General features: G+C 35.8%; 1 protein-coding gene across 1 annotated transcript; it reads right to left on the bottom strand.

Annotated features, from left to right (window-relative positions):
* Positions 1–4275: 4275 nt before the first annotated feature.
* On the bottom strand, positions 4276–17421 carry LOC128217025 (biorientation of chromosomes in cell division protein 1-like 1). The gene is made up of 6 exons (XM_052923834.1): positions 16875–17421; positions 13046–15668; positions 12558–12725; positions 11587–11695; positions 9635–9858; positions 4276–8129 (listed from the first exon to the last, which is right to left on the bottom strand). The coding sequence occupies exons 1-6, from the start codon at positions 17419–17421 to the stop codon at positions 7106–7108; spliced, it is 4695 nt and encodes a 1564-aa protein (XP_052779794.1). The 3' UTR covers positions 4276–7105.
* Positions 17422–18044: the final 623 nt, after the last annotated feature.

Genomic DNA, 18044 nt, shown 5'->3' with positions numbered 1-18044 from the left:
AGAGTGGCATACATTACCACATAGTGGACGGTATCGCTCCCTACCCCTTGGATTCCGGTATACTGCTTATTTTAGGAGTTTGTTCCGAATTTCGGAATTCCGCTTAATTTTGAGCTCGAATCCGGAAAAAATGCATTTATGTAGTATAGATGTTGAATAAAATGTACCAATATTGCTTGATTTTCGAGCATTTTGTTTATGTTTTGGCTTCTCTGGTCATGTCTTACAATAATCAGTTATAAAGAACGCGAACTTACGTGAGTACGCCCGTTATGGTACATATGTCAGTGCCGTAGCCAGACTTAAAAAAAACACCGAGGCAAAACGGTCTAGAGGGGTCCGGGGGCATGCCCCCCCCCCTCCCCAGAATCTTATTATTTTTTGCAAGAAGCGATTTCCTGCATTCTGGACTATCTTTGGTCGATGGTTTGTGTACATTGAGGCAAATGAAGTAAGTCGAAAAGAGTTGTTTTTAGAGCAATAGAAATTGTTATATGCCCAAAAAAACACCGAGGCACCTTTAAGGACGAGTTAGGAGCATGTGGTCAAACACGTACAACTAGAAAAAAAAGTTGAATATTTCCTGAAATTAAACATTGTTCAAAATAAAATACTCATGAGTTAGTTTCGCTTTTATGATATCAGAATTTATTATAATATATTATTTTAGTACTATTTTAGTACATGTATCTAGCGGCGGTGCCTAGATATTTGAAATTTGGGTATTGAAGAGTCGGGTAACTTGGAACATGTCCCTTCCCAGGAGTGATACAATATAGATTGAAATGTGCAAAAGGAGGTTAAGGTATCCTCCACCGAGAAAGATTATATATGTATGCATGTATATATATTATATTATTGGATAACGTTGCCATACTGATGATTTTCTAGTAAATGAAAGACATTATACTACCGTCATATATATTTGCTTGTATTCTTATGGCATTCGAATCCAGTGTGGTGCTCTTTCAAAGAAGTCAGGGGTACCTATTCATGGGCATTCGGCCCGGAATCCGCCGTGCCAAATGGGTGGGACTACGGGGGTCGACAGCCTCCGGTCCAAAGGGGCCGCAATCAGGCGTTTCATAGGGGGTGGGGTTACGGGAATTGACAGCCTCCGACCCAAAGGGGGCCCGGAATCCCGCGTACTGGCCAAACGGAGCTGGGTACGGGATTGCCACCTTGGCGCTATGTGAGGATGCTCCATGCCAGTAACGACACGCTGAATCAAAATAAGAGACAGATGCCTAGATGGCGCACTCTTCATTCGTACCGTTATTAAGATTTCGTAAAAGAAAAAAAAAATATTTGTTTGGTTTATATTTCAAAGGTTATAGACCCCGTCTCTTCAAGTTATTACAAAAAAGAGAATAAAACTAAAAGCATTTTTTACTTAACATTTTAATCACGCGTACATAAAATTATTATGACACTTATCTGTGCTAAAGGGAATTTACGCACGCAACTTTATCAGACTCAACATATGCCGGGTTTGCCATCAACAAAAGTTTACAAACGGTCTTCCAACGTGAATACTTTAATATCACCATACTCCTTGTGATCAGAACTTAATGGTGCAACATTTAAAGGGACTCGGTGATGCTTTTTTATGTAAAATGCACTTTTCTTTGTATAACGAAATTAAGTGTGGCAAATCATTAGAATGTTAAAACTAAGATACGAAAAGCTCAAAAGTAGCGTTAGGACTGGTGATCGAGCCGTCCGAGATGGTATGCATATAAAGCCTTTAAACCAAGTTTGGTAAGGATCTTGTGACACGGTGAAGTTGTTTTGACGGGTAATGCGGCAACACCAGCGATCACAGTGATAAACAAATTTGTCCTGGATATGAATTTCATAAACATTATTACCAAGTATGGTAAGGATCATATTTAAAAATTGGTCAAGTTACAGACTACTTCTTTGGACACAGCCCCGTGTCTAGTTGTTATTTTCGGTTGTCTTATTCCTTTTAAATATCGGGTCATTATTGCGAACAAATGCAGGTGTACCTCAAGGGTCAGTACTGGGTCCCTTATTATTTTTGATATATGTTATATGATATTGCTGAAAATATTGGAAGCATAACACGTCTATTTGCGGACGACAGTTCACTATCAGTTACGTCTACTGATTTAAATGAAATTGAACGTGTCCTAATCAATGATATGGAAGTTATAACAAAATGCTCTAAAAAAATGGCTTGTGAATTTTAATGCAAGTAAAACTGAAGGAATGATATTTTCCAACCGTTTTCCAAGATTACCAAATATACAATTCAACAACGTCGAAATAAATTTTGTTAAGCACCACAAGCACTTAGGTCCTACACTCAGCGATGATTGCAACTGGCATGAACACATCATTCAAATTACAAAATCAGCATCAAAGGTATTGAACTCAATGAGAATGATCAAATTCAGAGTTAGCAGAAAAGCTCTCAACAATGCGACCTCTTCTAGAATATGCCGCTGTGGTATGGGATGGATGCACAGTGTATGAAAAGGAAAACTTAGAAACACTTCAATATGAAGCCGCGCGTATAGTCACAGGCTTAACACGATCTGTATCGATTGATAATCTAATGAAAGAAATAGGTTGGGTTTCGCTTGCAGACAGACGAAAAATTCAAAAGTTAACTCTCGTGTATCAAGCTAAAAGTGGCACACTACCAGTTTATTTGCAAGAAATAATACCGCCTGTGATCTCTACAATAACAAACTATAATCTCCGAAATAATAGCAATTTCATTACTATTCCTCGCAGAACAGAGTTATTCTCAAAGTCTTTTATTCCATCAGCAATAAATTTATATAATAATTTAGAACATAACATTACAGCATCTCCTTCAATTTCAGCATTTAAAGCAAATTTAAGGGAAAAATTCAAAGGTCCTGTGGTTCCCAAGTACTTTCTGTTAGGAGAACGTGTATACTCTGTAATGCATGCTCGTATAAGGAACCATTGTAGTAATCTTAACTTTGACCTCTATAATAACCATTTGCTTAATAACACTAGATGCCAGTGTGGTTACCCAGTTGAAGATGCAGAGCATTATTTCTTTAGGTGTAATCTTTATACTCAGGAACGTATATCCATGTTTCGTGGAACACGTGCGTTTCACCCACTTAGCATTACGTCGTTATTATTTGGAAAACCCTTACTCTCCGACGATGAAAATATTGTATTATTCCATTAAGTACACTTATTTATAAAACACTCTATAAACGGTTTACGGATTAGCCCCTTCTTTAAATATAACTGAGCCAGGTTGTTTTATTGAACAGTTTACCACATATCACCTGTGTAGCAGTGAGTCAGAATGCTTCTTCTTTTATTTTTCCTTCCTGTCTTTTACTTACATTTCTTTCACTTATCCATTTCCTTACCTTTTTCTTATCTTATATATATTTATCGCCAAATACTTATCAAGTTTATGTGCTCATGGGGAAGACGTTACTAATGTTGTTAGAACTTGTGTCCAACCCATTTGCTTTTGTATACTCTATATTATTGTTGTAAATACCGATTATGTTGAAAGAAAAAGGCAATAAAATATGTTTAAATGAAATATCGGGTTGTTTTGAAAAAATAGCCCTGTCAGATATTTATATTGTCGGAATGATTGAGAAGACACATTATTGTGTATAGGCGTCGTTGTCATTACATCCATGAGACATTGATTTTTTTCTCTCTTCTGCACACTTTTACGGTCTCTCAAAAATTGGTGATAATATCTAGCTGCCTATGTTTCTTCACATACAGCATTATGTGTTATAATTCTCGTGTTGAAAATAGTAAATATTACACACAAGGGGCCACGAGGGCCTATGCTCTACTGGCATGATTTGTTTTTGGTTACATACTGTTCACATTCAAAGGGGAAATAACTACTACAATAATACACAACTTCTTGTACAAAATTGTCTCCCTTAGAATATACTTTCGGGCAAAGGGAAACAACTACTACAATAATACACAACTTCATTGTTGTCTCCCATACAAAATACATTCGGGTATAAAATGGGAAATAATATTACAATAATACACAACTCTCTGTTTTAAATTAAGAAAAAAACAACACAGCATTTCAGGAACCATACTTCAGTCATGCATGTGTGGTTTGGCTGGATTAATAATCAAAACATAAGGCTATCTAACAGTATTTCGTTTACAAGCAATTGTTTACAGATGCACGGATGACGCGCAATTGCATAAGAAGAGCTAAAATATCCTAGGTAAAACTTCCATGACTTTTTATAACAAGAATTCTTTCACATTCACATCTTTATTCATCAACAGACAGTGGAAAGGCAAATATACAACAACACAACAATGTAAACATATATATGAGTGAGAAAAGGAAAATGCAGAACTGATGAAACAATATATTGAATATTTCAAAATGTGTCAAGCTTTTTCTGACATGACAGAGATCTTTTTTAACTATACACCAATCTGCGTTGGCACAGTGTATCCTATAACAAACTTTTAAATATCTTTGAAATTCTAACTCCGCCATCGACGTTATATTGTATCCCAATATATATACGGAAAAACAAAATCAAATACCTGAATGCTTAAGAATTTGATTGTTTTTGCCTTAAAATAGTGATCTATCATACAGGCATAAACACTCATTCCATTATTAGAGAAAAGGGAGGACATCCCCAACAAAGAGTTGAAAAGCTTCTATGTGTGGAGAGGGCTTTACATGTATATATTGTATGACCTAATATTTCTTACTCAGAACTATGCCCTTTAAAATAAACTTATTCAACACATACATCCACAGGGAGATACTTCCAATAACATTACATACCACTTTTTATTGAATTAAAACAATTTAGGTTAAATCAGTCGAGCTTAATCATATTAGAAATGCTGCAGGTCAAAAATGTGTCCATGAAAGTCAGGAGATTATAAGTTTACAACGATGACGCTGACAATCATGTTACTTTTAATAAAGTTCTATTACAATCAACCCTGTTTTTTTTTTATAATTTTTTGACAGTTTAACAAAACACTGTTAACATAGTAACAACCACCCCTCCCTTACAATTATTTGTAATAACGTCAGTTAATTAATTGAAAGAGTTGCACACTTTAAATTGACATTTATTTCAGTATTGGAGTAATGACATTGAAGTGAGTGTGTATGCTTACATTAATCTCCAATCTGTTAAAACTTATTTCCTTTAAATAACAAAATTTCAAAATGGTAAAACTGAACACATAATTAGCACTTGTTCATAACTGATAACCTCTTCAGACACATTTACTGCCATAAGTAAACAACAATGCCTATTTAACACAGCACTAATCGTTTTATTTCTTTAACAAGGCATTTATACAAGTCATCAGCTGAATTCAAAACTTGAAAACAGAAAAATAAGAGGATATTGACATCTGCAAAACATTCTGTCACTCGCACATGTAACCACAAACATTACAAGAAATACTCTCAATGTCTCCTTTACAGTAGCAAGCTTTAAAACTAAATTAAAGACAACTTCAATGCTCATCTGTTGATTTTCAGTCCAAAAAGGGGCATAACTTAGTAAGTATTTATGTCAGAGTTATGGGCCTTACTGTACATGTGCATATTGTCTATTCAACAATAATGCCAAGGCTATGACAAGAACATAAGTTTTTTCTCTAATTAAAAAAAAACGTGAAGGCGACCTTTAAGTTAAGCAAGAGTATCCCAATATAAAAAAAAATCTTTAAGTAGTGTAACATATTCAATTAAAAACTTCTTTAAATATATTTATTAGTGTCAAAAATGGCAGTTAAAGAGTTTCTGCAACAACAACAAAAAACATTGAGTTTATTTTTACTTCTACCAAAATATTAATAGGTTTGAAAAACAAATTGTAAAATATTTTATGAAATGGGGCTTGTATATTTTCAATCAATCTAATACATATATCGTCACCTTAGTGCAAGAACTCAATATATGCTTATATATCTATATGCAGTTATTGAGTTATTGCACTAAGGTGACGATATGTCTTTAAATCAATAATCAATGTATAATGATACGAGATGGAAAATAAATAACGAAAGATGTAATGTAAGCTTGTGATGAGCCCAGTGACCAATAAATGACTGCTGCCAGCACATGAATTAAATAACATAAAACTTTATGCAACATATGTGTGTTAAATGAGAAAAATATCAAGAAACAAGTTCATTTAGTTTATCAACACATATGTGTTTAAATAATGTAATATTTCAGTTCATTTGCTTTCATTGAAATAAGGAAGAACATGTACCTTTTTCCTTTTTCAACTTAAACTGTATTTATTTTACAACAATTGTGAAGAAAGTTATGAGCGTATGTTTTATGTCACTCTTCTTAGTACAATGTTGAGTTCTGTGTTGAGGAGGAAACAGAGTGTCCCGAGAAAACCCACTTAGCGGGCTTAGTGACCACAAACCAAAGTCTAATACGTATATCTATATCCACCGGTCTGCAAGCCTTCGATTTACTGGAAAGTTACATAATTCCTGATTGTAAATTAGATTTCTTTACTTGACACTCAACTAACACATGTAAATTAAGATTTAACTGATAATTATCATGTAGGTTGAACACGCTACTATTGGTAAATTAATGCCTTCAAATGTAAGAGTGTAAACGGTACCTTTAAATGCTGCATAAAGGTATAAAGTATGTTAATTTAATGTTCGAATCATGTACAAAACACTTATGTTTCTGATAAGTTTTTTGATCTCGACAAGATGCATTTCATCAATCAAATATTAAAACTTATTAAACATTATCACTTTTCACTTGCATGATCTCAGAAAAATCCTCTGAAGGTAAATGTCATTATGAATACATCCGTTTAAAAAATATCATAAATGTATACAGTATTTCAAAGCACTTTCATTTTTCAAATTACAAACAATGGACAACTTAATGACAAAAGCTATTCATAATTTGGTACAACCACAAAAGAGCAAGTATCAGTTAACAAGAACAGCTACATGCATGGATACACACTACAACTACATGTATACAAGTGTAATGTCAGCACATTAAAACAAATGATTTACACAGGTCCAAAATAAAACAGATCCGTAATATTGTAGTTCTCTATGTTTCCATTGGTTTTTCGTCATCATTTTCATCTGTTATATTTTCTGCTGCCTGAAGAGACTGTTGGGTGTCAAGTAAAACACATTCCTGTGAATGATCACCCTTATTGTCTACTGTTTTGACTGAGTTATCATCTATAGGCACATCCTTCGACAATTCTGAAATACCTGAAGTGTCATGGGTAGAATCAATGTTATCTATTAGTGGGACACTAGTCTTAACACTTAGCACTTTTTCAACATGACTTGTGTCTTTCAGAGTGTCACTAACATTTTGGTGAGATTCAGTAACAATCTTTGCTGCTTTAATTTCAGGATTTGTTTGTTCCACACTGCTGTGAACTTTAACCACTTTCCCTACATTGTCACTGGGTTTCCTCTCAACTGCGATCTTGATAACTTGTGGTTCAACACCTTTTATGGCAACTTTACTATGCACAACAGAGACTTTCTTAATACCAAGTTCTTTCAGTTCACACTTCTTTGCCCTAAGAGCATCAATACTATCAACATCTTTCTCATTCTTTACCCAGGCCACAGTTTGTTTGGTTGGAGTGACATCTCCTCTAGACAAAGCGGATGAAAAACTGGTGCTGGAACCTTCCGGTACACATGTACCAACCATCGTGCCAACTTTCACATCACTCTTGTTCGCCAACTTAAGTGTTCTAGCCTTGTGTTCATCCTTAACTGCCTTCCTTAATGCCTCCATTGGATTTATAACCTCAACACTTCCAGATCTTTCCATTTTCACCATTCCAACAGCTTCACTTTTGACCTGAGGAATGCCACTACCATCTCTTACCAAATTCACGTCATCTTTGGGCTCGTGTTTCAACGGAGTCTTACTGGCTTCCAGCTTTTGTTTCTTCAGAGGTGATTCTTCCTCAAGTTTAGCTTTTTGAGCCAGTTTTTCCAGCTTCTTCTCCCTAGCGAGAATTGCAGCCTCTCTTTTCTCTTTCTCTTTCCTCACTCTTTCTTCCTTCTCTCGAATTCTACTTTCTGCCATGACAACTTCCAACCTGTAATGAAATTACATGTTCTTTTAAAATGAATGCATATAAGTTATGTTTATTAAAGACTAGTCACTCTAATTCAAATTTCATTTAACCTACACAAGAGCTGTCATAGGACAGCCCACTTATCTATTTGCCGCTTTGTCTTAGAAATTAATACAATTATGATAAATGTGCCTGTCAAAAGCAATAAAAAAGACAAATTAAAAAGTAAACAAGTAACTCTGCAATGCAACGAAACCAGGTTTTCATAAACAGTGACCTTGACCCTAGGGCCCCAAACAACAATCAATTTAGTCACAGTGACCTTGACCATGACTCTTGGAGCCACAAACACAATCCCATGAATGGTCTTCCTTAATACCAAGTTTGGTTGCAGTATGCCAACCCTAACTAAGTTTTTCAGTACAAACCATTTTGCTTAATTTAGGCACAGTGACCTTGACCCTAGCGGCCCAATATGCATTCCCATGAAAGGTTTTCATAAGCTCTTACTATGTTCCAAGTTTGGTCACCATATGTCAAACCTTACGAAAATTATTCCATACCATAGGTGAGTTTGATGCCGCCATTCTAAAAATCAAGTTCAATTTGAGAAAACTTGGTTAAAAATATAAAAATGTGCCTGTCAAAAGCAAGAAAAAAGGAAGTCAATCAATGGCCATAATTTGTATCTAAGGTTAATATGGAGTTATGTGAACTAATTGTGTGATGGCTGTAAACAACTGTTTGATGTATTAAGTCAGTTGAATGCAGCGTATAAAAGTAATTAGTCCCAATCTGCCCTTAAACTTTAACCCCACACAATGTGGCCTAAAACTTTAGTCAATCAGGGGCCATAATATGTATCTAGAATCAAGTGGTGTTATGTTACCTCATTGTGTGATGGTTGTCAATAATTTGGTATTTAATAATGTATATAATTAAGAATTAAGTCAACTGAATGAAGGGTAATCCCAACTTGCCCCAAATCTTTAACCTGACACAATGTGCCCTTAATCTTTAACCTAAGTCAATCAGGCCCCATAATTTGCATTTAGGATAATATGGAGTTATGTAACCTCATTGTGTGAGGGTCCTGAACAACCATGTGAAATATTAAGTGAATTGAATGAAGGGTATTGGAGTAATAAGTGGAAAAGCCAACTTGCACTAAAACTTGAACCGGACGCTGACGTCAGGGTGTGTTTTACAGTAAAGCCTACTTATTCTTCAAATAGTTGAGCCAAAATCACATATGTTTTTGTAGAAATCTTAAACAAACTCTCAGATCATACATAGAATAATTAATTCCCAAAACTCTGAAAGCTGATTAAAACAGGCTGTGAAGGCTACAGATCTTTAAATAGTTATCGGGACCATGTATACCAATGTGAATGTACGTAACATTTTTGAGAAATGTCTATTACTTTGCATTCATTCAAGACCGAATTATGGCCATGGAAATAAATGTTTATCTTTCCTTCACCCCCTACCCTCAAACAGGCAAAGCGCTAACAAGAGCCACCCACCTCTTATGCTCTTCCAACAGTTCAGGATCTCTGTCTAGCTCAGGATAATAGTTTCTCAGTCGGACATGCCAGGCCACGCTCGTCACAGCTGAAACTGTCTTAAACTGGTGGACAACATTGCGGGGGATGAAATAAATGTCATTATCGCGTAACTGAATCTTCGCATATCGGATCCCTTCTCGGTGGAGGTAGTTCAGTTTGGCGTCTTCAACCCAGGTAACACACTGAAATATCAATGAGTTAAGAATAAAACATCATGACTTTTGAATGGCAATTCAACAAAAAGGAAATATATGACATGCACAGGGGGCAGAAACAAATTATTTTCTTATATGTATATATATTTATATATAGAGAGAGAGATATAGGCTTAAATAAACAAAAACAAGAGCTGTCACAGGAGTGACGAATACCCCCAAATGCCGCCTGGACACAGGAATGGCAAACCATTCCTTTGAAAAGAGGCCATAACTCCAAGGTTACTGCCAAAAATTGTTCACATCTGTCAAGCCTTTTATGAGTTATCATCCGGAAACCGTTTTTCTATTTTTAGAAACAGTGACCTTGACCTTGGCCCCACCAGTCCCAATATCGAACTTGACCTATATCTTCTGATGTTACACCTGTGTACCAAACTATATCTTCTGATGTTACACCTGTGTACCAAAAATTGTTTAAATCTGTCTAGCCTTTCATGACTTTTCGTCCGGAAATTGTTTTTCTATTTTTAGTAACAGTGACCTTGACCTTGGCCCCACCAGCCCCAATATCGAACTTGACCTATATCTTCTGATGTTACACCTGTGTACCAAAAATTGTTCAAATCTGTCAAGCCTTTCATGAGTTATCGTCCGGAAACCGTTTTTCTATTTTTAGTAACAGTGACCTTGACCTTGCCCCACCAGCCCCAATATCGAACTTGACCTGTATCTTCTGATGTTACACCTGTGTACCAAAAAAAATTCAAATCTGTCTAGCCTTTCATGAGTTATCGTCTGGAAACCATGAAAACTGACAGACAGACCGACCGACAGACCGACCGACTGACAAGCTCACTCCTATATACCCCCTCAAACTTCGTTTGTGGGGGTATAATAATTTGTTTCTGTCCCCTGTGATGACATGCATAAGTGATCAGGGTTGTAAGATAAAAAAAACTTACCAATAATTTATAAATATCATGATTAATTGGTTGATGTATATTCAGGCAAGTTTTGAAACAGTGGTCTCCTGCAATATCATATTACCTTTCACTACATGTAATTAGTCTTAAAATAGAATATATCTACTCTAAAATTGGCCTATCATTATGCCTGTCTAGTTTTACAATATGATGTTAACATTCTGTCCTCAAACTATAACATCAACACAAGATGACATTTTAAAGTACTTAATTCAAAGAAAACACATGTACCCAATGGACTACATTAAAGAAATATCAGTTTCACTCTAATGACACAGTATGAATGTACCGGTAGTAAGTACATGTGTACATGTGTACAAGAAATTAGATGTTTTCCAGTTGAGGAAGGGGCATAACTCAATAATCATTAAAGTATTGTTATACTGTGGCACAATTGGTACCAAGTCTCATATAAATTTAAATATCTTGAAAGGTTTTTGAGTCATAGTCAAGGTTCATGATTTTGCATGTTTATGCTGAAAAACACACCAAGGATATGATCATATCTCTTTTTTAACCCTTAGGCTGCTGAAGGCGATTTTAAAGGCTTTGCAAACAGCTTGGAACCAGACCAGGTGCCGAGTAACTCGGCGCCTGGTCAGGTTCCAAGCTGTTTGCCACTCAGTCAATATATCCCCAAAAATTTAAGTAAATTGAAAGAAATTTAGAATAAACCAGACGACATTTTTGAGCAGACGACAATTTTCCCAGCATGCAAAGGGTTAATAATGAGCCAACATCATTGTTCCATAAACAAATCCTCAAATACCTGGGATACAGGGGGTTCATGGAGATCTAGCTGTAGTTTGTCCACCAGCTGCATGAAATCCCCGGGGTGAAAGCATATCACATCCTTCACAATACGATCCTCTACAGGTCTGAAACATGGCACAGATACATGTAGATAGCAAAAATTAATAATGGTTTAAATCTGAATTCTTAAATCCACATGTGGCATACCATTATTTTGAGATCTTTTCAATAGGTCATCGTTATATTCTTGCAAATATTACTTTTTACCAATTTTTCAAATAAATAAACATGTATTTAACTCTGAAAATTATCATTTAATTTTTGTCATAAAAGTTTTGAATTTCATTCTTTTATAATCTGCTAAACAGAGTTCAATTCAATATCTTTTGAGTTCAATTCAATATCTTTTGATAAAATCATTTTTTATAATTGGTGCCAACAATTGATAATTTGTAAATTCATTTATGCATGGATTGAATGTTCCTTCTTTAAGACTTATAACTAAAGCTGTCAGAGACAGCATGCTCGACTATACTGCTGATTTAAACATAAAGGATTGCAAAGTTTTAGTATTACATGGGTAATTCAATGCAAAAATTAGGTGAAATGCAATGCCTTTACCAGAATTTTTAAATCAAATAATAAAGGGGCAAAATCTTCAGATAAGAGTAATAATACTTGAGGGATAAAAGTTTCAATACAATCCATCAGTAGTTGCTGAGTTATTGACCAATATGTGCTTACATGCAAAACCTTTACCAGAATTTATGTCAACTAATAAACGGCCAAAATTTGTATTATATGCAAGACAGAGTTATCTTACTTGTTCAATTAAGAAGGTTTTGAAGGTGTTAACATGCAAAACCATAACCAGGGTGTAATGCTGACGTCGATAAAAGGGTGAGTAGAATAGCTTTCCTTATTCTTTGAATAGTCGCGAGCTCTAAAAATCAATGTCACACCAAAAATATTATTATATTATCTTACTTATCCCCACAGTTTACAGCCTTGAGCATTCCAACAGCTGCCGTGGTGTGCCTGTCAAAACCGTGCCCAACATGATCTGCATGACAGCGTGTTCGGTCCTCTACCATGGTCTCTCTGGGCTCTGAGGAGCGTGGCAAATACTGCAGGTTCTTTAACTCATTCATACCCCTGCAATGAAAAAAAAACCTTGATTATTACTTAAAATACAACCTTACATTTAAAATGGTATTACCTATTTAGAAGCACTACTACTGTCTAGCTACAAATGCATTGAGCTAGCGATTTACACAGACTCAGTTAGACGGTTGTCAGCATGAGTTGTGAAGGGTCATGGAATTGATCCCCACCAGAATGAGATGAAAACCAGGTAAACTTCAATAATCTGTTTCTAAAAATAAAAAAAACCCGTCAAAACAATGGTCTATGATTTTTTTTGCCTGCCAAATCATGAACTAGTGATAAATAATAACATTTATTACAAAAATCACCTTTTTCTCTTGAAGGGAGATTTTGGCATATCAGCTGTTGGGATGAGCTGCTCCCCTGGCCTTGTCCAGAGAATTGGCCCATCATTACTCATATTTCTTGAGGCCATCCTTACTGAAGACAATTCTCCCCACGGCATCACCAGGTCCAGGAATGGATCACTTTCACACATATCAAGAACCTCTGGGAAATAATCCCCAACCTCTTCTTGTGCTGTACCCACTAAACTCACTTGTAATAGTGGTCCACATCGAAAAGTGCCAGCTTTGTATGACTTATGAAGATGCTCTCTGTATTTCTCCATACTCATTGTCTCTATATCGCTCTTACCCAATACACCAGTTTTGATGGTCAAATTTGGATATATGTCAGCAAAGTGCTCAACAAGATCTGGCCAGTGAGCTAATGCTCCATGCACTATGCCCATACAACAGTTTGCCACACCCTCATTTGGCTCACCATACACAAAGTCAAAGTATTCTTTTGCGAACTCCTTTTTTTCTGAATCTGATAGTTTATCTACCTCTTGCTGGTAGGCATGACAGACAAGTCCTCCCCCATTGGAATATTGCTCAACATGCAACAATGATTTATGTTTGTACTTATCAAGTGACTCTGCTTCAAATTTCCAAAGTTTCTTGTCCTGAGATTTTGTTGAGATTTCATCACTAAACTTCACAGTAACTTTTTCAGAGTTGTCTACACTTGCTTGCTTTTTGGGAGTTACTTTAGAGTGTTTTGCATACAGTTTTTGTTGCTCAGTATTAGAAATACTCTGCTGCACATAAGCAATTCTTTGAAACTTTTTCTCTGAGATTTTCATAGTATCTTTCATACTATCCCGGCAGTCAGATGCAATATCATCTGCATTAACCTGAGTTTCCTTTGTATCGATTTTCTTCCTCATGTTAACTTGCACACCACAATTAACAATCCTTTTCTTACGATGATGACTTCTTGACTTTTCAGCTGAAGCTTCTGATGGTTTAGATTTACTTGGTGTGTCACTGACACTTGACTTAGAAACACCATTAGAGCTCTCTGCAGATCTCTGTTTACTTTGTGATTCTTTTGGGTCACAGTGCTGCCTATTTTCTGTTTTGGATGATGAATGACTATGTGTATTTGTTTTCGAATCCTTAGTCTTGATATCATATGCTGCTTTCTCACTATGCTTTGCTAATGGACCAACATTCTCAGATTTGCCAACCAACACTTCTTTTGTTTCTAAAGTCCTTGTTTTATTCTTATTATGGAGTTCGGTCTTTTGAGACAGTTCTGAACTGTTTTGTTCCTTATCCTTTTGATGTGTTGTACTTGACTTCTGCTCTGGTTTAGATTGATGGTCATGCCTGTGAGATCTATGCTCTGAGGAGGATTTGGAACCACTTCTATCTCGACTGTGATGTTTATGGTGCTTTGATCTATGAGAACTACGATCCTCAAACTTTGAACTTGATGAATTATCCTTATTGTCCTTTAAAGCAACTTGTGCTTGGTCTCCATTTGCTGCAATGGATCGGATGGTTTGTTCAGATGATGTTTTAGTTTCAGATGGACCTTCTTCACTTTTAACTTCATGCTTTCCATCAGTCACAACCTGAGGCTTATTACGGCCGTTAGAAAGATTTAAAGTGTCAACATCACTGTTGGAATGAATTTTACTTGATACGTCAAAGACCTTTGTCTCATTATTCACTTTCCGGCATTCGTCTATCTTTTCTGGATTTTTAGCATTCACACTTTCTGGCTCAGATTTCTTCTCTTGAACAGTTGACTCAGATTTTTTTTCTAGAAAACTTGACTCAGATTTTTTCTCTTGAAAACATGGCTCAGACTTATTCACTTCAATGCTTGACTCAGATTTTTTCTCTTGGATACTTGACTCAGATGTTTTCACTTCAATACTTGGCCCAGACCTTTTCTCCTGAATAATTGGCTCAGATTTTTTCACTTCAATACTTGGCTCTGATTTTTTCGCTTCAGTACTTGACTCAGACTTTTTCTCCTGAATAATTGGCTCAGACTTTTTCACTTCAATACTTGGATCTGATTTTTTCGCTTCAGTACTTGACTCAGACTTTTTCTCCTGAATAATTGGCTCAGATTTTTTCACTTCAATACTTGGCTGTGATTTTTTCGCTTCAATACTTGGCTGTGATTTTTTCGCTTCAATACTTGGCTCTGATTTTTTCGCTTCAGTACTTGGCTCATATGTTTTCTCATGGATATGTGAATCCTTTTGATTCTTATCCTCTTTTTTCTTTGTATTAAGGTTTGTGATGACATTTTCATCCTTCATTTTGTTTGTAATATCAGTTACCGAATTTGAATTATCAATGTTTTCCTTTGATTCATTTGCCTGAACCCTTTCGATGTTGTCTGATTTAAGATATTCAGATTTATTCTTTCTCTCTTGTTTGTTATCCTTGTGATGTGGCTCTTTGCTTTTTGGTTCCTTTGAATCTGAAGATTTCTCTTTATTTTTGTCTTTATGGGAATGTTTGTGTGTATGATGGTGGTGATGGTGTGATTTATCTGTATCCTTGTGATGATGATGGTGTCCATTTTGAGATGTCTTGTGGCGTTTTTGCAGCTCATCAGGGTTGGTTTTGTCTGGAGAAACTGCAAAATATATGAAAATAAAATGAATTATACAAAAAACACTGTTATTACATGAAAATCAAAGCTATCTACAGCTTCAACACATTGCATCTTGATCTGGTAGCACTGTGTTTGAGTGTAGGTTGTGATGAGTGACTATATAAATAATTATAAACGCTTTGTAACTTTTGGATGAACATGCTCAAATTCTTACAATAGTTTTTGGCATCATATCTTTTATAAGCTCAGTTTTATAAACCCAGAATTAAAGCAAGCAAAGATAACATTTTAACAGTGCCAGGCTTGTGCTAATTTTATCACTATATCATTGTCATGAGAATCAAATCTAATTCACTCAGATTTAATGAGTTATGATATCAATATTACATTCAAAAGTAATTTAACAGCAATGCAAGAATCACTAAAAGAAAACAACAACATTCTCTTGTTCAATTTAAAGCAAAAGAAGCATGCAACTACACTACCAACCACACATTTTTTTTGCAAAAATGGGTTTCTTCATGGGAGGGATTATGTCATCACAGTAAATCTAGGGGATATATTTTGTGGTAGCTAAATTGTTGGTACAAGTATCACTGTATTCATCTGCTGCTACCGCGTACAACTTCAGAAAACATGCACAAGGCATGCAATTATTTCAACTGGTGCTGTGGGAACAACAAGATGATTGTAAATTGTAGCATGCTTGCAGAATGACTTCCACCCAATTGCAGGGCTACCACCCACAAATGATTATTAGATTGCTGGAAAATTGAGTGTTTGTTAAAGCATCTTTAGAAGTAAGTTAATTAATACTTCAATATAGCTGCGAAGGGGCTTTCACGCCTTCGGGAAGAGTTTGCGCCAGTAGCTCAGTTCGCTTTTCACGCGTATTTGTGGGAAGAGCAGAGGTTATGGTATGTTTTTGTGTCAAAACTTATAAAACAAAATTGAATTAAGCTTTCATAAAAAAGTCATTGGGCAAAGTTGTTGTTTAAGTGTGATTTCTTATGTATGTTACTATTTAAAGGTTTTTGAAAATCCCAATTGAAGTGACTCGGGTCGAACACCCGCTTAAAGCACATGGTTCAAGGCCTTCTTGCCTCTTTCACGGGGCAATTTATAGAATGAAATGGTGTGCAATGCTTGTATCACAGCAATTAAAAAAAGTGTTGTTGGTAGGGCAAGACTTCGATATAATTTATTAAAATGTCCATGATTACTTACTGCTACCATTAACAAATGTTCCATTTTCAGTCTTAGATAATTTTAATGTTATTTTAACATGAGGAGTCCCGTCATCCTCTACAGATCCTGTAGGTGTAGTAGGCACACATTTCTGTTTATTTGGGCTCGGAGATGTAGAAGTTGCATCAGAATCCGATGAGAAACGTCTTTCACGACTTGTTTCATAGTCATCAAGATAACCAGAACTTGAGAGACGTCGATAATCATGCTGCACTCGTCTACGCTTGCCAATTTCTTGGTTTTCATTAAAATCAACAAGTGAACTACTGGGAGAAAGTTTGTGTTTCTTTGACTTCGGAGGATCCATGTGATCTGTCATGCCGACTTGTGTGTTTTGGAAACCAGGTAAGTTGTGACGTTTTTCTAGCCTTGCTTTGTCAGAGCTAGGTATGACATCTTGTCCAGTATGTGGGGAAACCTTTGCTTTATCCGGGGAATCTTGATTCAAACTCGGTTTTGTTTCTGAATCGGAGTTATCCGTTTTAAAATTTGCGGTTTGTTTTTCGTTATTTACACTTCCGTCCATTTTGCGATACAAGTACCCGGATAACAAACATAATGAAAATTCCTAGTAAGAATCTCTATCATTGGTCAAACCTTTAAATTAGGCCAAAGTTTAACCAATGACGTTTACGATGACAGAATTAACATGTTTCTATATTATTTCCTTTGTGAAACTTACGAAATATTGGCTAACTTAAACTATAAGTATAATACGATACCTAATGAGCTGTATCTACTGTATCTCTTGTTCAGTAAAAAATACATCATGTCAAAGCATTTGTCGCAAACTGATTTCTACTGGTCAAATAGGAGCGAGACCGAGGATTAGGATTAGTGGCTGGTGGAAAATGATGGGTGAAAAATGTGTAGGTAGGGCTTGACCAAAACATAGGAGCAAGCAAAATCTATGAGTACTTTAAATTACATGATAAAATAACAATACTTTCCATAGATTTTTTTCGGCAAGCAAATGTAAAATATAAAATTTTGACATTTTTACCGAAAACACATCACTGTACCGATCCATGCTGTAACTCCCATGCGGAACCTTATCCGCCGTATCCGGATGTTTTTGCTTCCAGTATTCAGCCTTTGACTGGTGCTCAGAAGTTTGAGCTATTGTCTACTTCATGGGACGAGGCACAT

Source organism: Mya arenaria, chromosome 14, assembly GCF_026914265.1.
Source record: "Mya arenaria isolate MELC-2E11 chromosome 14, ASM2691426v1".
Taxonomy (NCBI): Eukaryota; Metazoa; Mollusca; class Bivalvia; order Myida; family Myidae; genus Mya; species Mya arenaria.
Note: the sequence above shows the minus strand (reverse complement) of the source record. Positions and strands in the feature narration are given on the sequence as shown.

Excerpts from the sequence above, each read along its gene's own strand:
- LOC128217025 (XM_052923834.1), bottom strand. The coding sequence starts at position 17,421 with ATGGACGGAAGTGTAAATAACGAAAAACAAACCGCAAATTTTAAAACG. Across the intron at positions 15,669-16,874 it reads AACATTTGTTAATGGTAGCA|TTTCTCCAGACAAAACCAAC; the intron begins GTAAGTAATCAT and ends TATATTTTGCAG. Across the intron at positions 8,130-9,634 it reads CTGTTGGAAGAGCATAAGAG|GTTGGAAGTTGTCATGGCAG; the intron begins GTGGGTGGCTCT and ends ATTTCATTACAG.